Genomic DNA, 22,054 nt, shown 5'->3' on the forward strand with positions numbered 1-22,054 from the left:
AGGGAAAGAATAGACAAATGAAGTGTGATTGAAAGAAAAATGCTGAAACAGACTGTATTTAAGGGGACATATGACTTACAGCAGAAGGCAATTGCAAATAACCAAGGTGAACTTGGACCTGCCAACGAAATCTCTCAAAAAACTCCTGTGATGTAACCACTGATTAAGACAGAATTAATGACTCTACTACAATGCCAGCAGCACAGAGTGATCGGTGTAAAAAGGCTTCCTCTCCTCAGTCTGAAAACTGGAAAGATGGTAAGGCATTCAGGGAGATTCTAACAAGTAAAAAAAGGCAGCAGCACTTTCATTATGATTGGGTTTGAAAGCAGTTTAAGGTCTCAAAAACTAGACACACAGAGGGGCCACACTGAAGGACATACTTAGTTCTTTTTAAAAAAATTAGTTTCACTTTCTGGGAATTGTTACTTCAAAGATTAAAAAAACATAAATTAAAAAAAGCAGCCCTGACAATTACCTCTTCACAGAACTAGGATTATGTTGCTTTAGCTCCCTCAAGTGATTCAGCCCAGGGACACAAAAGTGCCGCAGCCAGAATGAAAAAGTGGCAGACCCCATCACTTTTTCTTGGGAGTTCAGATGACTGACTTAATTTTAAGATCAAAACACTTCATTAAGCTCTAGCAAATGGTAATGGTGGAAAGCCTGAAACTTGAATCTCTTCTGGGCTTTGTCAACAATCAAGCTTGTGCATAGGAGATAGGAAATATCAACATTTGAGAATATCCTTACTAAAAACAAATAAGAAAGCCTAAATGAAATTTGAAGTATAAGGCTTAAAAAAACTGAGGAGTTGATGAGTCTTTTTGAGTATATTCCATACATGGAATTTGGAAAAGAATAGTCAGAAAAGTCTTTTACAAAACTGAAATCTGTCCAAAAAAAAAAAAAAAAAGAAAACGTGCTGCAAAGAATACACATTTTCTAAATACAAACATAAAGCTCTTACCTAAAGAGATCATCAGCAAGTGATTCTTCTCTTGCATGTCGGTTTTGTTCCTGAGAAAATAAGGTTATTCAATATTTTATGTTAGGATGAAGCGAATGAAACATTTACAGGAATTATATATTCCTGCACTAGCACTGTTTTTCCTGAAGAAATAATTTTTCTCAAAGTACTCAACTCAGTGCATATTCACATCAGGTAACATATTTCCCTACTCAAGTTTGGTTACTGCTCCCAACTAACGGAATGGATCAGTTTGTCCAAGATACCAGTTTTGGCTAGAAATAAGTTTTTTGGTTTTTAAGCACCAATAAAGAAATAGGAAAAATTTTATCAGAATATTAGTGTGCAAAGAGAATTTTAATTAGCATTCTATAAGCCCAAGGATTAAAAAAATCAGATATTAAAAAAGTGTTGATGAAACAGGACCTTGATCAGGTTGTGGAAACAATATATGACTCATCAGCAACTGTTTAAAAAAAAATACTAGAAACAAAAGTGCTAGAGAACTATGTGATAAAATACAGTAGTTTTTAGAACTTTTGCATACAAAGGTTATGATTGTTATAATAGAAAAAAAATTAGATTTATTCCTGCTATATCTCTTTCAACAGAATTTTACTCAGGAATTTTCTGTTCTGTTTAAGTGTAATATATCAATTGTACCATAGAGCACTTTGAACCCAGCTAACCATACAGGAGTTCTTCCTAAGTCCCTGTCAGATTTTTAGAAGTAACATGTTTCCATAATGCTTATTTTTCTTATTAATAAAAAGATAATTCTCTTTTAGGTTCTTGATTTTGCTTTAAATTAATATTTCTGATTGTATGAATGTTGCATACAGAATTAATTCAAATAAGCAGCAAAAAGATGAACCTTACCATTCACCTCTGACTTTGAGTAACTCTTCTAATGTGTATGTTCTTATGTCTGGACAGGTAACTGGCTGAGGTTTTATTTAAAAACAAAGCAAATCTAAAGCATTTTTGTAATGACCACTGGTTGGTATGACCACATACATCATTCAAGTTTTGTTTGATCATCTTCAAGAAATAACTCCATACCTCCATTTCTTGCCTTAACCAGTCTTCTAGCTCTGAATTCTTTTTAGCATGGTGAGCAATCAAATCTGATCCTCCAATAATGTATGGAAGTTGTCCAGCCCCTGGATAAGCTACCTGTGGGACAATAAATTCTTACCATTGCAATACAAGGCAAGTACACTGCAAATAAAGGGTCTGTTTCAACAAATTCAGAAAGTTTACTCAAGTATCACAGAACAAAATCAGTCTATCTTCTTTGAATAACCTGGAATACTGTGTACAATTCTCGTGCCCTCAGCACAAGAAAGAGCTAGACCTGTTGGAGCGGGTCCAGAGAAGGGCCACTAAGATGATCAAAGGCCTGGAGCACCTCTGCTATGAAGACAGGCTGAGAGAGTTGGGGCTGTTCAGTCTACAGAACAGAAGGCTCTGGGGAGACCTTATAGAGGCCTTCCAGTACTTGAAAGGGGCCTACAGGAAAGCTGGGGAGGTGCTCTTCATCAGAGAAGATAGTGATAGGACAAGGGGTAATGGTTTAAAACTGAGAGAGGGGAGTTTTAGGTTAGATATTAGGAAAAAATTATTCTCTATAAAGGTGGTGAGGTAGTGGAATGGGTTGCCCAGGGAGGTTGTTGTTGCTCCATCCCTGGAGGTTTTTAAGGCCAGGTTGGGATGAGGTTTTGTGCAACCTGATCTAGTGGTAGGATTCCCTGCTCATGGCAGGGGGGTTGGAACTTGATGATCTTTAAGGTCCCTTCCAACCTTAATGATTCTATGATTATTGGATATCATCCTTAAAAGATATTGAAGTGAAAAAAGCATTTATAGAGAGCTATTTACTCCCTCCTTTTACCAAAGGAAACAAACAAAAAAAAAGAGCTGAAGAGTTACGTATGCTAAATAAATCTGATAGTAAATTAAGTTTGAAAACATAAACTGATTTTTCCTGATAGATTCTCTTTTATCATCTGAATACGTAAGAATCTATTACAAAGTAGTGGAGAAGAAAATACTATCAGAAACTAAAAATGTTATCTACAAATGAGAGCAAACTCCCAGAAAGATGAAAGTCACACTATATGACTCTCATTCTCTACATTAATAAATTTCTCATCATTTTATACCATATATGTTTTAAACCATTTTTAATATGAGCTGAAGTGGTGGATTTACATTGAACTCAAAGGATCTTCTTGAAATTATTTTCAGAACCCTAGCAAGCAGTTATCTTACTTTTGTAAGATAACATACTTAGTTCTGTTTAGAAATCCAAGATTTATTAGATAAAGTACAAGACACTGAATCAGCAGATGCTTTATAGATAGGTCTTTGGAGAAGTCAAATTGCTAGCTTTTGGAGTTACAGGTAGGCATCACTTAACGACTTATTCCAAGTAACAGCTTATAACAGAGAACACAAGTATGTAAATATTCTTGCACAAGGTAACTCTTTGTCAGCTTGGTACTTCTTCAGTCAATTAGCAACATATTTGTTAACAGTATAATATGGTGATTAAATGGTTCCGTTCTGTAGCTACTATCAATTTAAAAAGAAATATTTTATAACGTATTTCTACAACCTGAAGGTAATAGTTCTTAGTATTTTTAAACAGCGCCATCTTGTGACCATTTCAAATACACACTAACCTTTCTGAACGTTTTGAAATTTTTCTTTCCCCCGTAGCTGGTACTGCCAGTGAATTGACTGTCCTGTCTTGGATGGCTGACAACCAATGATCTAAATTCAGTCAACAGAAGTCTGCTAGGAAGATTGCTAGAGTCATCATGAAGTTTGTTGTGGTTCTGATGTAGGAAGAAAAAGGAAGGAAGGCTTCAAATGTATAAAGGACATATATACAGTATATCTAACCATACAAACTTCAGAGAAAGAAATTATAGAGCACAGCTGAGGCAAACGTTAGGATACCAAAAAGGTGAGACGAAGCAGTAGCAGTGCTAGAAGCCCAGAAGATAGATGTACTCCTTGGCCTTCTTATATGATACCAATAGAGGTGGAAGCTTAGTTAATTTATTTTTCTCATATTTACAACTGTTGAAAAGACAGGATCTTATGTCAATGTAACTAATTTTCACCAGCATTCTACTTTAAGGTAAAGCTTCAAGTAAAAAAAAAATAAAATATTTTTTTCAATTTAACTAGTATCTAGGAATTACTTACTTCTCCCTTCCACCTTGCCTCTTACCTGAACTAATTTAGCCAAGTATGCTTAGTCTAAAAGAAACTCCAAGGAACACAAAGTTGAACATCTTTAGCTCAAGTTTAGCCTACAGATTTACCACTGAGGCCAACTGTAGGACTGTTAAGATGGATATGATCAATGAAACAACTTTTTCTTATCCATGAGCATCCTGGTTTTGCTAGGATAGAACTACAGCATCAATTTTGTTTTCAGAAGATTCAACTTCTGAGAAGACTGCAGGATCCCATTCTGTGAGAACACAGTTGATAAGACACTTTGCTGTAGTTTGTGGCCAGCCATGGGATGTGGGTTTCCACAGCGATCAGGGTCTTTAGTGCTTTTGAGCTGGCCTGGTGCTAGGGCTGGGAGGAGCCAAATGCAGGGCAGCTGACCCATGCTGGCCACCAGGAGTATTCCATACCATAAACCACTTCCACTATCAATGGTTAAGTTTGCTGGGGACAGGGCTCTTCCTCAATTGCCACTCACTGTTTCTGGAACATCTCAGCCATCCTTCTGCCTCCCAGGGCCTTATCTCCTGTTTGCTATGACCATCATGCCCTGGCTGGAGCTGCAGTGCTCACAGTGTTTGATGTCTGGCATTCACTGCTAGGAGCACACAGCTCACAGCCACTACACGGGCTGAGTATAACTTTGTATTTCATATTAGTATTGGGAATAATAGCAGTTCTTTATTATTATTTTATTAAATCTGTTTTCATTTCAACCCACGCCTCCTTTTTTCCCTTTGCAGGTGGGGAGGGGTTACTGGGCGATAGAACAACTGCCTAAACACAGACAATGAGAATGTTCATGTGTCAGCCAGTTTGCAAGGACACTTTGCTGCCTGGAGCTAGACCTGTGTGGACTAAACAGGAGGTCTGGGTGCAGGACAAGTTCACAAGTAACATTAAGCTATCTTAATTGACAACTCCAGCCCAGATGCAGTACCATTGTTCTATAGAAAAGTATAAAATAAATGTCCCTTAATCTAAGCTGACCCTGCACTTCGGTATTCCTGCACAACATTCCTTTTTCTTGGACTGTTTTTTTAGATGTATGTGAAAAGGTTTTATTCTATCCCTTGTTGGCTGGCTACACTCTCCTTTATCTCTTCAGAATCTTCCCATTTCATTTCTGTTTAATCTCATTTCCCTTCACTTCTGCCATTCTCAACAATCCTTCCTCCCTCCCCCTCACCTACAACAGTCTGCACACTACTATCAATCAGTGTACATTACATCTATTTTCTCAATGGTCCATCACTTCCTTTCTATTGTCATCTCCTTAGATCAGACAAGAGTTCTGTCTGTTCACAGACACTTAGTTGGATTGTACTATTCAAATTTACATGTGACTATTTTAAGGAGTACAATCTTCAGAACCTCCTTGACTCTGAAATAGGATCTACAAATACTATGTTCTTAAAAGCAAATTTTTTAATAATTTTTTTAATGCTTCTCAAAGTTTTGTGTTCAAACTTAGAATTAACTGGTTTCTTACCAAGACTGGTGCCTCTTGCTTGATCTCACTTTCCATTTCTGAAGTTAGAATTGATCCAAGTTCCTCTTCATTCTATTTGATTAAAAATTATTTTAAAAGTAATACTGAAATTAAAGCACATTTAATTACTGAAAATTGTTTTCTGCTTTTTACAGTGGAACAAGCATTTTCAAATCAATATTAATATTTAGGCAGAAAATAAACTGCACTGTACTTTCAAATTTATATTATTTTATATACAATCTTAACAATTGGGATTTTTTCTATTAAGAAAATTGCTATTATTCTCTCATTTATTTCTTATATCAGTAGCAAGTTTTGTCCATGTGTACAGTCTTCAAAGACCTGCCAGGCTGTGGAAAAAACTTCTGAAAAGAAAAGTAGCATTTTCAGTTTCATATGGTAAGCATACATGTGTGCACAAAGGACATCTCATGACTAGGAGAGGAAAGCAGAGAATCACAGAACAGAATCATAGAATGGTTAAGTTTGGAAGGGACCTTAAAGATCATGAGGTTCCAACCTCCCTGCTATGACCAGGGACACCTTATACCAGACAGGGCTGCCCAAAGCCTTTCTGAGTTTGAAAGCATCTTGCACGTTGCTTTCCTCCTATAGTTTAAAACCAGACTTGCCTTTCATAAATTATTTTCAGTTGCTTAAAAAAATCAGGTGAGCTTTATGCACCCTATAGGTTTTGAGTCAGTTACTCACATTTTCTGACTTGCCAGATACACAACATGCATCTATACTTAAAAACATAAATAACAAATATGCCTGTGGAGCTTCATAATGTAATTTTCTTCCTGGTCCACTGGAAATGTAATTTACATAAATAAAATATTAAACTACTCAAAGACTTCTTTTCAGCAAAAGTCTTTAAATGCACATTTGATAAAATAACAGTTTAGTTATGCATAATGGTTTGTTTTCCTTCGTGATCCAGACACAAAGTTAGACTAGAAAAAGTTCCCAGGCCATAAAAAAATGTGACTATTCCAAGCAGCCACTTTTGTCTCTCACTAATATAAACGTGATAAGAAAGTACCTCTTACCTGATACTATATAGAGCAATAAACAAAGATTCTCTACAATTAAAGACTTACTTGTCTTTTAAAATTTACATATTAGTAACAAAAAAATAGCATTGTAACAAAGTTCAAAATTCACACTTTGCCAGAAACAAGCTCCAGTAAAGTAGCACAAGAACAGTGTTAAACTGGTCTAAGGATGCACAATTAGTAATTCTCATCTGATCAAAGGTATCTTGCAAATGCCAGTCACTCAATCATATATTCCAACTTTACTGTTACAGTATTTAAACACAGCCTACACTGTATAAAAATTGACTAGACAGTATATTTTAACTGAAGAAAATTAAACCTGTTCCTTCTGTGCTAATCCCCTCGTCATTGTTAAGTCTATTTTTACAGAGCTTTCAACACTTAATCTACCAACCTGCTTTTTTTTTTTCCCCAAACAAACTGGCTACTTAACAGTAACTTAAAATCCATTGTTTTCTTCATTTATCTTAGAAAACTGCCTTATTCTCAAAACCAAAGCCAGAGAAATAATCAAGAAAACTAATCACAGGCTATGTTTTCGTTTTGTTCATTACATTTTTGTTCTTTTTAAGAGGACATGAGCGATTTGCATTGCCTCATACAGGAATTTTAATAATCTTTCATATGACACAAAGATTCTGACTCAAAAGATGTTGGACACCACTGTGGAATTCAACAGAAGGGGTCAACTAAAGGTTTATTCAGAAATTTTGTCACATAAATATAGTACAATTTAGTATTAATTTAGTAAAAATATCAACATGATAATTAACACAACATACAATATCAGAAGCTTTTCTTGCACCAGGGATATACTATACTGCTCTATCTACAGTACTTCAAGCAAAAAGAGAGGTTAACTTTCAGAACACAAGCAGCTTTGAATTCACAAATAAACAATGTCCTGAAGAATTAAAAAACTTAAGATAGGTATAACACTGCAATGTTCACATGTAATAGGTACATCATGTCAAATTTCAATTAAGAATTATTCAATAGTTTTAAGCAAACAAACTTTACAAAGTCACTTTCTGTATGCAGGCAGCCTCAGCATTAAGCAATTTGCATCCTTCTAGGACAATTGTAAATTTCAAGATCAGGCACCGGAGAATATGACTTACCCATATTTTACTCTCCTCTCTCTGCTTTACATTTACTTCTTGAACTCTGCTTCCTCTGGCTTCCAAACATCTTCTTTTTTGTATACTTCCTTGAGCTTCCTGGTCATGGTCTGTCATTTGATCTTCCCAGTCTAGGTTTCTGCTTCCAAACACAATTTCTAGTGCCTCTGTATCTTCAGATAATTCATCAAACTCCTTTCTCTTCCTTGGTGCATGCTTTTCACTAGAAGTAATTTTAGTGTCTGTTCTATCCCTTGCTAGTTTACCACTTTCCATTGTAAGCTTTGTACCTGTGTTTTCTAATTCAAAATTTGGCTTCTGGTCCAGAGTGTTACATTCCTTTTGATGCTGTTCTACTTTACTGTTCCACACTGATGAAGCCGCAGTTTCAGTGCACTTGGAAACAGGCAATGACCTTTCCTCCACCTTTGCTAGTTTTGGTACAGATGTTTCTTCCCCTTCTTCAGTTCTTTCCCTTAGTCAGAAAGTAATTACAAAAGAAAGAAATTACAAAAGCATTTTTGAATAGGACTAACTGCATCCACAACGTAACAGCTTCCTGGGGTTTAGTGAGTATATTGTGAAATTGGAACTTCAGTAGCCTTAAGGAAAAGTTTGCCATTCTAAAAAAAATAATCTAAAAATGAACATTTTAAGTATGATTTGAATTAAATATACACTGCTTCAGTTAGAATTATCTTCCAGAAACAGCACTATCACAACAAAAAGAGAAGTAATGTCAAGAATATTTTTACATACCTTTTTCTAGCTACCTGGAAGTAATTTGTAATTGAGTTAGACTGATGACGTGAAGCACTCTCACTAGGTTTACCAGCTTGTGAAATTTTAGATGGTGAGACAGGATAGCTTTTTTGACTAAACCCAGATGTTTTGTTCACTCTAGATACCAATGTTCCTGCATTTACACTGCCACTTGTGCTGGGGTTTTTCTTCACAGCAGTTGTGTCCTGGAAAGCTTTTATCGCACTTCTGTCCGTCTGGGGAGTATTCTCTAACTCCATACTACATTGAAGAGAAAAAAAAATAATTAAATAGACATACAAGAAGTTATCACGGAGGTACACTGCAGAATACCACTTTTTTAAAAAGCTGCACCTGTACTTTATAAACAATGTAGGTGTGCAAGAAAACAAAATGTAAAATCCACTACAATAAATATATTTTTATAATTGTGAAATGCTTGAAAATTTGTAGTAGTTAAGACAATCAAATATGCCAGCATCTACATTTGTATCTTAATCTTAAGTCCTATGTAATGTTCTCTGTTACCTACCCCTCTAAAAGAGAAATCCTCTCATTGCAGACAAGTGACAGAAATTTAGTGAGACTCCTCTCAAACACTGTGTATCTTTGTCCACAGCAATGATACTGTTCCACTGCCACAAGATTACTTTATTTGCAAGTATTAGCTTAGAAGCTATGCTCATGAATACTTTACCATGTCTGCTCTTCTACTTCTGTGTCAGCTATGTATGCTGTGCTGTTATCTGCAGCAGTTGGCATTATGATTTCATCCACACCCAAACTCTGAGAAACGGCTTGTCCTGCAACACCTGGTGCAGGAGTACTTTTAGTTGCACCTGCAAGATCAATACAAGAGAAGAATTAAAACATTAATATAAAATCTGTGTTTCCTTGAATGTATTACCACACAACAGGAATTGATCAGGTGTGCTTTTTGTAATAAGGTCTTAAAACAATTTTAATTAAAAAATTAAGTACATTTGTTAGAAAGAAACAGTTCTAAAATACCATAATCTGGGATTAATTTTTCTTTAAATATTTTGCTTAAATTGAAATGAAGCATAATGGGAAATCATATCAATATGGACGTAATGAAATTAATAAATTACATAATTTTTATTTTACGCAAATCTATCAGAGAACACAAACCCTAACATTTACTGCTTTATTATGATCTCTAACATTGGATGATTACATTTGGGATTGCTTCTATTAATACAGAACCAGTATTTGCTATAAAAAAATATAATGTATTCTACAGAAAATTTATCATACTCTCCATAGTCAGGGGATTGCCTTAAAACATAATTCATGCTCTCTATTTAGTTACTCATGTTATTTCATCACAAAACAGAAAGAAGAGCATGTACAACATATTTAATATAGTCAGCCCCTTCACTTGTCTTCGTCTTCATATACTTAAGTCAGAGGATACTAATATTTACTAGGGTTTTTTTGTAACTCTCAAACAATAGCACTTGTTTCCTCTTAGCAAAAAAACTGTAAACATAGTTTTAAAAGCCTGATACACAATCATTTTATGCAATTTATTTTAAAAGAATAATTTTTATCCAATTGCATCATTCAGATTGCAAACAAGAATCAGCATTTCTGATTTATTCAGATGTCTGCAGGGTCAATATCTTTAAATTTCATCTGAAAATCCATTTGTTTTGTATTGTTTTTAAACTAACAGGATAGACAACTGATCATATAAAAGTTATTCATACAAGAATACTACTCAACCAAAATATTTTTCAAAGCTCTGCCAGTACTGCATATATATATAGCTTTCTCTCTTCAGAATACATTTTGAGTAAGTAGAGACAAATGAGTTGTCAGTATGCAAAGACGAAATTATGGGGGTTTTTTATTACTATTATTTATTATTATTTTTTATTATTAAACCTCTGTCACTCAAAGGTTTTTATTACTACTGTATTAGCAAATATAAGTTAAATTCCAAGTTGAGACTTGGAATGTCCACAACTAAACTATATACTTTAGCAAATGCAGAAATCATGTCTCTTTGTTTTTACTTTGGTTTGTCAATATTATGCTTGATTTTGACAAGGTGGGAGGCACGATTTGAATTTCCCTAAAGCAAATTGCTTTTTCTGCATAATAAAAGCAATTCTTTACAAATTAATTCCACTCTTATTCTCTGAATTTCTAACATTCGTCTTCTATCTCCTTATTACCCCAGTCTTTTCATAAAAGATAGTGTGGACTTCCGACAACCACATACATATTAATTCAGTAGCCATTAATGTAAATGTAAACTTCAGAAGATTGTTTTAAAGTAGTGTTTCTTTCAAGATCAACGTTACACTGTTTTATTGGTCTTGCAAAACCAAACACAAGAACATTAGCCATTGATGCCCCTGTACAAAAGAAATGTTGCTTCTTTAATGTTTTTAATTTATTATTACCCTTGCTCCAATTACCTTTGTTGCCAGGCTGCTTTTGAGGGTTGCAGTATTTTTCTGTAGACATGAAGATAACTGCTAATCCAATTTCTGCCTCAGGAATAGACCTGAGATCCTTGCTATTAATACACAAATAAAATAAAGAAAAAAAAAATAATAAATACTTTTCAATACAGATTCAAAGATGAATAGGCCCAGATATGAAGAGTACAAAATGTTCCATTCCTTCTTTCAAAAAACATAAGACTACATCAGAATTTTTCACAACACAGTAAGTCAGCATAATTACCATTATTATACCCATGTCATACATGTATGAACTTCCACATTTTGTGCTACTGTTGCCACTGTCTGTTCCCAGTAATCTAGCCAATGCATCTCTCTCTACCTTATTTCTGGGCATTTAACCAATTGTGCTCTACATCTGATTAAAAAATGTGTGTGAATAGAAATGTGATTTGAAAGATTCAAACAATTCTTCCAAGTCAGTGAGGCACACAAACACTTCTTAAATACTACAGTCATGAGAGCTTGAGTATGATTTTCTCTATTCAGCAGAAAATTCAGAGGAACTAGGTTTAGGTCTCAGTTTGAGAGTTGGGATTTTGTTTTCTTCCATTGTTTTAATAAAACAGCATTTGCCCTCTCAAACAAAACCTACCACTAAAAGAAAAACTGATTTTCATTAAACAGAAGCTGCTCTTCAAAAAAATTGTATGCAAATAATTAGACAGCAATGAACTGCATGACCTCAAAGTGCCACCTCATCTCTTTTCCATTAAATACATCAATTTGTTGAAATCCATAGCTGACATTTTCCATTCTTAGGATACATTAAATTCAAACTTCTTTTGAATAAAAAAAAAAAACACTTGCTGTAACTTCAAAGCAGCTTCATTACAATGAATTATTGTACAACTGCATCCTCCAAAAAAACCAAACAAAAAGAAATTAAAAACCCCATCAAATCCTCACAGAACTACCAATTCCTTTCTTTCCTGCCTCTTGAAATTTTGATTACTATGCTAAACACTTAAAGCAATTAAGAAAATTCCCTCTATATAAGCATTATTCTACTGTTTAAATACATATGTAAACACCATGACTAAATCTCTGCAGAAACTCTGAAATTACCCTACCACTCTACAAGAGAACAATGCTGCACCTTTGCAAGACAGTCAGAATAGAATCAGTCCAGTTTCTCATGGAGTCAGATCCTAGGATCTGAGAGTTTGTCAACCCCACATCAACAACACAAACTTCAGGAGAAGCAAGTAAAGAAGTTTCTTTTCTTCCTTCAGTCATCAATTTTGCTTCCCCTCCTCCAAGAACAACTGCCGGACCCAGTTTTTTGTGCTAAAAAGGGAATGCAAAATAAAAGAAAAAATATCTTAAAACTCAGCTTAGAAATATCAGCATAATGAGCTATCAGCATAATGCATATCACTAATACACATACAGATGTGATGTGTTCTGTTTGACCCCCTGTATTGTAAGAAGACAAACACACAGAAATCCTGCTTTCCTGATGGAACCCGAAATGAATGTGAATTCACACAGAACAGAATCTGTGCTCAGCTACTCCTGCAATATTTTTGCAATGTAAAGCCTGATTACCTGCTTGGCAGTAAGAAATACAAAAGTTTTTCCACTGAATATTTTTTTCCTTTCATGATGCTCAGATAAATCCAGTTTTTCAGTGCCAATGGAAGGCTCATCAACTGGAGGATGAAAGCTGCAAGAACAGAAAATTCAAGTTACAAAATTCAGATTTATTGATCAGTACTAACTCACAGTCCTTTCTGTTTTAGAGTAAAGGTCTGAATTTAAGATACTGTATTGCTCTGGTAAAAATATTTATATAAATATTTTTTCAAGAGATTGTTAAGAAGAAACAGAACCTCTAATTTCTCAACATTTAAACTCAGATCAAGACTTTCTACTTTAGTAACTAAGAGGACAACACTTTCAGGAATGTATTCAACCTCTCCACTTGGAGCATCTACTGTACACAAATCCACATTCTTCACTAACAGTACTGACAAATGGGACTGCAATCTCACTCTGGACTTACTCTAGCTGACAGCGAAACTCCACACAAAATTAGCCATCTTGCTTCCTTTACCCTTCAGGTGGGGACAGCCACCCCTCCTTCTCTTCTATTGGATCAAGAAACTGTATACCAAGAAACTAGGTGATAGCCTACTGAAACAACAGAAAAAAATAACAGAATTGTGAGAGTTGGAAGGGACCTCTAGAGATCATCTAGCCCAACTCCTCTGCTAAAGCAGGATCCCCTAGAGCACGGTACTCAGGACTGCATCCAGGCGGGTTTTGAAAGACTCCAGAGAAGGAGACTGGACAACCTCCCTGGGCAGCCTGTTTTAGCATTCTGTCATCCTCACCATAAACAAGTTTTTCTTCATATTTAAACAGAACTCCCTATGTTCCAGCTTGTGCTCGTTGCCCCTTGTCCTGTCACCAGGAACTACCAAAAATAGTCTGGCTCCATCCTCCTTGCACCCACCCTTTAGAAACTTATACCCCTTGATAAGGTCTCTCAGCCTTCTCCAGGCTAAAGGGTCCCAGCTCGTTCAGCCTTTCCTCATGACAGATGCTACAATGCCCAAATCATCTTTGCTGCCCTCAACTGGACTCTCTCTCTAGTAGTTCCCTGTCTCTCTTGAACTGGGGAGCTCAGAACTGGATGCAATATTCCAGATGTGATCTCACTAGGGCAGAGAAGAGGGGGAAAATTACCTCTGACTACTGACTACACTCATCCATATGCAACCCAGGATTCCACTGGCATTCTTGACAACAAGGCACATTGCTATGTCAAGGATAATTTACTATCTACCAGGACTCCCAGATTCTTTTCAGAATTGCTTTCCAGCAGATCCACTCCTAACCTGTATTAGTGCAAGTGCACTTTCATTGCTGGTGGGATAGAGAACAGAACTGATTCACCCTGCAGATTCTCAGTTGTTTTGTCCAATATGAGAAAAGAAACCAGGAGGTCAGCTGGGGAACCGATCAGGCACAAGTGAAATTCTACCATGTAGCTCTTCTTTTTTGTCACAGCCTGGGATCTCTGCTTCAATTTACAATAGCATGCCCACATAATAAAAAGCCTCTAGATTTAAGACAAGCATTTAACTCATAATTTCACAATAGTATTTACAGGATCTTAGAGCCATTTACTCATTACTACAGCAGTACAGACAAGAGTGAGGTGAAGCCACATGCTAGAAAGAAGGTCACATATAGGTTGATTTTAACTGTACTACACTATGTTTGTGCCTAAACAGTGGTTTAGGTATGTACTCTGGCTGATCACAGACCTACACATCTTTATTCTGACTGCTACTTATACATCCTTCTCATACTCTTGTGCAGTAAAAAGAAAGATGCTGAAATACACTCCTGAAGTTTGGTTTCACAACAGAATAAATTACATATATACCAAGTGTGCATACATACACATAGGTATGTTTTTAAATTTTTCTAGGCCAGAAACATAATCCATGAAATACTGAAATATTTAAGTTTCTGAAAAAAATGCCTCATCTGTAAACAAACACTCTTCAGACACTGAATATTCACATACTTACAGCTGAATACAAGAATAAGCATAAATTTTCTACTGCTTCTAAATATAAAATTAAATTAGGATAAGCTAAAATGTACTAAATGATGACAGGTAGTTTAAAATAATCTTTGTTCTTTTGTGTTCTTCACAGTCCATTCCTGAGGCTTTATGTACAAAATTTAAATCGACCAGCCTAAAACCATCACATTTTGAAAAATGAGTACTTCATAGGTTTCAGCAACCTGTTAAAGTCTGTCACAAAATATTGCTGCATTAAAACTGTAATAGAAATGACAATGCCTAGTAATTATAAAAACTAAGGTGGCTCAGGTTTTAGTTATCAGGCCAGAAGACTTCCGATACTGATGTCTGAAGAGACAGTTATTAGTCTAAGAAAAATACAGGGAACAAAGTCATCTTGAAAGACCAAAGGATAAGTGAAAAGGGAGAAACATCAGTGGCCATTACTTTGGAACGGTACTACAGTTTCTAAATACATTTCAAAACTCTGCTTTTTAATTTCAGCAAGAAACTTCAACTGAACATCTCCTCTTCAAGGAAACCTTTGATTTTCCTTTGAAATACTTATCCAATGCTGATCAAAGCTCAGAAGGCAACACAGTCTTTTTCTGTCTTAGAATCCTGTATTGCTACTTGTACTTTCTCCCCATAAGCTTTGAATAGTAACACCATTATCCAGAAGAGACCTTGTACAGTCTTGAATCTTTTAATTAATAGATTTCTATTCTTGATGAGTTTCTGTTAAAGGCTCAGTTACTTTCCTACTTTTTCAAAGCTCTGCACTATTTACACTGGACTGCTGTAATAAAATGTTATGTCATACTGGACTGCCTTTATGCAGCCGTTAGTAAATTTTTTGGTTCTTGTTCTTCCTTGTGTAGGTTATCAAGAGAGTACCAGAGGACTCGGGTAATATACTTCACCACAAAAAGCCTCAGATTCATATGGGAACTGCAGGTTTGCAATTCTGTGAAGTCTTAAGTATTAAACAAAAATAAGATTTAATTTTTTTGAACTTTAAAGATTACATTTCCCTAAATTTTTTGGGGGGATCAGATCGACAGTAGTAGTCAAGATTTAATTAACAGTGTCAGCCTGTATTACCACATCAACATGCATTTCTTATTTCATATCCCAACTAGTATTACCCTGAGTTATTTCGTGTCTTGCAGATATACCAGCTCAGGTGAGTTCTAGCCACAATGCACAATGTACAGATTCCCAGTGAAAACTAAAAGTCTTTTTGGAAACTAAATATAAACAGCTGCTAAATAAATTATTATCTTCCCAAAAGCTACATCTTAACAATATCACCTATTTAAAATACTGTAATTATTTTAAATATAGATATTTAGCTGTATTACAACAGCTGCCTTACTTAGCTCAATGGTGAACTCTCTCTTTGAAAGCTACATAATGGATGTAATGCCAGTGTCACTGACATTTAGTCAGCTCAGCTCCTCTGAGGGTCTTAGTACTTCACAAAAATGTTTAAGAAAGGGAAACATACCCACCTGGTTCTATTTTATGGAGAACTTAACAGCTCAATTACATTGATACTTTTATATTCAAGAAATGGCCAACATGCACCTGGTTTCAAAAGCGCAAACCACTGTTTGCTTGTTACTGCAACAGCCAGTAACAACAGCCTCACAGCTAGGTAACATCAGGCCAAGCAAATTTCAGATTGTACAACCAATTGTTGTACAAAGCTTTTGAAGGCTTGTGCTTCTAGTACTAAAAAAACCCCATAAATTAAAAAAAATCTGCCAGAAAACGTTACAGACAACATTTCAGAGAATTCACCCGTCAAGCTAATTCCGTTCTGACCAAAATTTACAGTAAACTCAGTAACTAACTGCATACTGGGAAAATATGTCTACACATTGAAATAAGCTTGACATAATTTATTTTACAGAAATACAATATTCTTTATTTTAAAGTATCAGCTCCTAGAAGAGTTTAAATATTGCTTCAAATGTATTAACAAAACCAGTTCCTATTTAGAGCTAGGAACATCTCTGTATAGTCAATTCCAAGAGCTCATTTTGTAAGTCTAAAGATGAGAGCAAGAAAATTGTATGAATATTAAAATGCACATCATATTAAGCATTCTTCTCCATATAAAGTTGCTATACATCACATATTCTGCCAAATATGATCAGATAAATTCGAAGCCATTTGATAATCTAACTCCCATAAATCTAAATCTATGATACTGAAAACATGACATTTACCTTTTGTGATTTGGCAACTGTTGCCTGGACTGAATAGCTTTGATTAATTCAACAAAAAACTCTGGTTTTATAATTGGTCGACCACAAATCAAAGCACATATAGTCTGAAAAGAGAAAAAAATACATATTTAATGGATGAGAAAAGTTTAGCCATGTTATAGTTTAAATCTCACAGGCCAATAATACCAAACAGATGCTCACTCACTCTTGCCATGGGGAATGGGGGAGAGAATCAGAAATGTAAAGACACTTGTGGGTTGATGTAAAAAAAATTAAAATTAATAATTGGGGGAAAAATAGTATTAGTAAAAATAATAGAACATACAAACAAATGATGCACAATCAACTGTTCATCACACACTGACCAGCACCCATCCCATCCCTTGCTAATGACCCCAGAGGAGAGAAAAACTGCAATCTAGGAAGAGAGAGAGACTTCCTGGCCAAACCTCATCTATACACTGAGTATGATGTTGCATGACATTGAATACCCCATTGGCTAATGTGAACCCATTGCTCTGGCTGTGCTCCCTCCAAGTTTCTTGTGCACCCACAAACTGGCAAAACATGAGAAGTTGGTAAGTCCTCGATTTCAGTCCAACTTAAAACATCAGTGTATTATTTTCATACCAAATCCCATACTAAATACAAAACATGGTGCCATTCTAGTTGCTAAGAAAAAAATAAGCTCTATCCCAGCCAAAACTAGGACAGGATGGAATACAATTTAACTGGAGTTAGTTTTTTAAGATTTTAGATTTGGAAAATGTCACACAAACAAAAAGAACAATGCTACTGAAAAACAGGACAGTTTTACTTCCAACAACCTAGCTTTCAATTGATGTCTTGACCAAAGTTACAAAAATGTACAAGGCAACTCATGAAAATCAGTATTCAAAATTGGCTCCTTTAATTTTCCTTTCCCCCAGCTTCCCATCAACATACACCTCTTTTTAAACTTGGAAAAGGAGAGACTTCCTAGCAATGCAAAAGCTTGACGTACCTTAACAGTAACTTTCACTGATACCATTACAAGGTGAGTACACTCTTCTGTCCATTCATTCACTACAAGGCCTCCAAGCTGCTGGATGGCTTGATTTAAAGCTGTTTTCTGAGCTACATCTAAACATGAGGAGCAGACAACCAAAGGTTCATACTCTACTCTGCAAAGCACAAGCAAAAGATAATTTCTTTAGTTATTTCAGCCAGGTAACTTCTTTAGATATTATGATGAACAGAGCTGACTTAACTATCATGTTTGTGTCTCAAAGAAATCTGAAGGGGAAGAAAATTTAAAAAAAACCCACACTCTTACCTAGATCAAAGGCTGTGCTTTAAAATTTCCTGAGGAAAGTAAATACTGATTTTTATTAAGAAAAATAACATTTTCACTTCATGTCTGAAATATTTCGAAGGACTGTTGGGTCTTTCACAGGCATCACACAAAATTAGTGCTTCAAGAATACTGCAAGGTCAGGGAGTATCTGAAGAAACTGAGTGTGTGCTTCCAAAAGCAAAAGTGTGCTCAACAGAACAGTCCACAAACAGATCAGTATTTAAAAAAAACGTGTCATAAATTACAAGTTGAAGTAAGTTTTTCATAACACTGCTATAACCCTTGCCCATAGGCCTATTTATATTTGTAGAATGTCCATATGGAATTACAGCATATAGAATCCCATTATTTGACTTGATTTAGTCTATTAAGCAGAAAAAAAAAAATAGATCATCTTTCTGGTACATCTTTCTGCTCTGTGACATTATTCCTGTACCACATTTCAGGTATGCTTATTTAAGATATCAAAAACCATTTATTGTACTAAGTTGAAGAGAAGGCCTTTTTTTGTCAAATCACACCAGTAACAGTGACAAAACTGAGTCAAATTTTAAGGGACAAAGCTAAGTTTTTGTTGCCTTCATGTTCATTTTAATTGTCACTACCATCTGTTCTATTTACCTGCCACTTTAAAGTCAAGGAGTGCTTCATGTATTCAAACAAATAGCACTGGCTACCATGTCAAATTTGAAATATTAGCAGGTTGGGTTCCCTAAAGCGAATACAGACATACCTCACAGTAACAAGTATTCAGTGGCTAGTGCTGCATAACTCATCTTCCATCTATCTCAGTTCTTTTCTCATTCCATTAGTAACAACTAACAAGGGCTCAGACAAGTTCTCCCTACCCTAAACTTTACTCTCATCTTTAGAACAATTTATGTTTTAGGATTTTGTTCTTCACCTAAGATAGCCTGATAATACTCAATACATTATAAAATATCTTCTAAAATGCCAGTGCTTCACTATTAAAAACTTTAATCTCTTAGTGTCAAAATAAATGATACTATAAAAATATGTAATAGAAAACTACTGCAGAAGCAGGCGTGGAACACAGGCAAAATAGTACTTCTCTCCTTTGCTTTCTAAAAACTCACAATTGCTGTACGGCTTGCCAAGCTGTACCAAGTTCTAACATACTCTTTTTAAAAAATTGTAATTTTCTAGTTGATTATTTTTATAATAAAAGCACTTACCTAAACTTGCTCTCAAAGACTCCAAAGTTGATTCTGTCACCAGACTTCAAAGACATGGAAGAGCCACAAAGTTTTGATCCATTAACAAAGGTCCCATACTTAGATGTATCTCTTACTGTTAATATAGGGACTGACAGAGACTGGCTCTGAAACACATAAATGAGCCATTATAGTTTATCAGAATGTGAGATTACTACCATTAGTTACTACCATTATGGATCAATGAAGGACATAAATAAGAAAAAGCCCACAAAATACTATCCTAAATACTTTGGCCAATGAGGCTGTAACTATTCATCTTCTGGTTTTCACTGTGAAGGAATTAAAGAAAACATACACATTTTTTGCTTCAAAACTTTTGTACTTCTTACACTCAGTCTTTTTGGAAGCTGTGCAAGGCAATTGTTTGCTGGCCCAAAGCCCGTGCTAGTGCAATTCAGCAAGGCTCTGAGCTTTACTATGGATGTTTTTACCTACCATCAGCCCTGGCACAGATGCCCAAGTCACCTTCCCGCACTTTCTTCCACAAGCGCCCCTAGTCTTCTACACACTGCAGAACATGGTGGCACCAATGCGCCTTGAGAAGAGGTCAGACACTGTCAAATTTGCCAAATTGTTTACAAGCCAAGGAGAACACTGTCAGTCTGTTTTATCACATTCTGCCACATAGTAATACACTATTTGCAGTATTAAATGGACAAGTATATTTTATGTATTTCATCTCAAACTCTATGGTTACATAAATGAAAATTCTGCTGACTGGCTTCAAAACGTCCATAAATACTGCAATGCATAAGTGATAGTAAATTGCTGCTTGCTAATTCTCCTTGGGACATTTTCAGTCCTCTAAGCAAATACAGAATTAACAATGTGGAATGAAACACAAACTAAACCTGCTGCAATTGAAGCATTTACCATAACTGAGACCTAAAACTTGTCCATATAATCAAATTTAATTGCATCATTTTCCTGTTATTATTATTTTAAGACAAGTTTCTAGCAAGTCTTCACTTTGAGATAAAAGGAAGCTTGGACCACTAAAATTATGCCACTAAATTCTGCAACAAAGGCAAGAAATCCTGAGGGGGTGGGGAAAAACGTAATCAAGATTAAGAAAAGCCAGGTGAGCAATGGTTCTACTCCAAGCATAAAAGAGAGCAAAATGAGAGTACACATGGTCATGGCAGACTGAATTACCCACACAGCGTATTGATAATGTAGTAAAATGCAATCAGCTACTTACAGAGGTTGTTTCAGGACGACTTACTGTCAGAACTGCATGACTTCGACTAATGGACTGATCATCCTGAATCAAAATTGCACAGTTTTTGCGACCAACAATATATTCCGTACCATTTAAAAGCCGGTACGGCTCGCCTTAAAAAAACAAAGAGACAGAAAAATATCAAAGCACTTAGGAAACATTCAGAAGTCTGCAGTGTATCTGAAACTCAACTTTGCCATGCATCATTTATTAGGCTCACTAGAATTATGCATTTAGTTCATGGAGAAAATACCTTTCTTCTCCTCTCCCTTGTGTTGTACATGATAATAAGAACACTTTTTTATGATAAACAAAGCCATTACAATAATGATGGCACACTTTTTCCAAGGACAAAATATTTCTACTAGTGCTTTCCCTATTTTGTCTTTTATTACTTCTTGAAAATTGTTACATAAAGAAAAACAATTACAACACAAAGACAGCTTTTCCAAAACACAGGTTTTAAGGGTACATAATGTTTTGAGGGTACATAGTATATTCATATAACTTCTTAATAGGTCCAGAGGAAAACATCCTCTTAATGAATACGGAAAGATCCACAATGTAAATCAAACCAATACTTGGTAAGCTCAGTCTCTGGCCTATGCTTTAGCTCAGTCTTGGTATCTGTCATTTAGATAACGTGGTGTCTTTTCAGTGAATGGCTTGACTACATCAAAAAGGTGCGTGTTACCCACTGGTCAAGCGAACCAGAAATATTTCTTAATTGAAATCAATGCAGATTAAATTATCATTATCAACATAGGGCAAAAAAACCTTCCCACAATACCAGCGTTTTGGCTCTTGCTCAAGAGTTTTCCAGGCAGTAAGAGATTCACAGAATCACAGCATGCTAGGGTTTTGAAAGGACCTCCGGAGATCATAGAGTCCAACCCCCCTACAAGAGCAGGACCACCTAGGGCAGGTCACACAGAAACATATCCAGGACGGTTTTTAAAGTCTCCAGAGAAGGAGACTCCACAATCTCTCTGGACAGCCTGTTCCAGTGTTCTGTTACCACACTCGGTCCTTGAAACATCAACTCAGTATCTCTTCTGAAAGGAGGGACTCCTGAGGCTGACCTGCCTCAGAGCTCAGCCCTGCAGGTACAGGAAAGCAGGACTGTGACTGCTGCACTGGCCGCAGGCGCCGCCTCAAGACACCCCACGGGAGTTCACAATGTCCCATTAAGAGAAGCTGTGCTCTGCGGCGGTCACGCGAAAAACGGAGGCTCAGCCACGGACGAGCGCCCAGAGTAAAGAGAATTTGTCACCTTGTCCACAGCGGCCCAAGGCAGCTTTGCCGGGGCAGCCCG

The 22,054-nt window shown here is 35.9% G+C and overlaps 1 protein-coding gene across 1 annotated transcript in view; it reads right to left on the minus strand.

The window, feature by feature from the left end:
• NBN (nibrin) overlaps positions 1–21,927 on the minus strand; it is a 24,177-nt gene extending 2,250 nt beyond the window's left edge. Inside the window, exons 1-15 of the mRNA XM_010006496.1 lie at positions 21,822–21,927; positions 20,719–20,852; positions 19,476–19,621; positions 17,947–18,106; positions 16,944–17,047; positions 12,711–12,828; positions 12,259–12,449; positions 11,112–11,212; positions 9,359–9,500; positions 8,659–8,922; positions 7,900–8,374; positions 5,697–5,786; positions 3,658–3,813; positions 2,033–2,146; positions 971–1,020 (exon numbers count right to left, since the gene is read on the minus strand). Coding sequence (XP_010004798.1) covers positions 971–1,020; positions 2,033–2,146; positions 3,658–3,813; positions 5,697–5,786; positions 7,900–8,374; positions 8,659–8,922; positions 9,359–9,500; positions 11,112–11,212; positions 12,259–12,449; positions 12,711–12,828; positions 16,944–17,047; positions 17,947–18,106; positions 19,476–19,621; positions 20,719–20,852; positions 21,822–21,927 — 2,351 coding nt within the window. The remainder of the gene's footprint in view (positions 1–970; positions 1,021–2,032; positions 2,147–3,657; positions 3,814–5,696; positions 5,787–7,899; positions 8,375–8,658; positions 8,923–9,358; positions 9,501–11,111; positions 11,213–12,258; positions 12,450–12,710; positions 12,829–16,943; positions 17,048–17,946; positions 18,107–19,475; positions 19,622–20,718; positions 20,853–21,821) is intronic.
• Positions 21,928–22,054: the final 127 nt, after the last annotated feature.

Source organism: Chaetura pelagica, unplaced genomic scaffold, assembly GCF_000747805.2.
Source record: "Chaetura pelagica isolate M959 unplaced genomic scaffold, ChaPel_1.0 scaffold76, whole genome shotgun sequence".
NCBI classification, from domain to species: Eukaryota; Metazoa; Chordata; class Aves; order Apodiformes; family Apodidae; genus Chaetura; species Chaetura pelagica.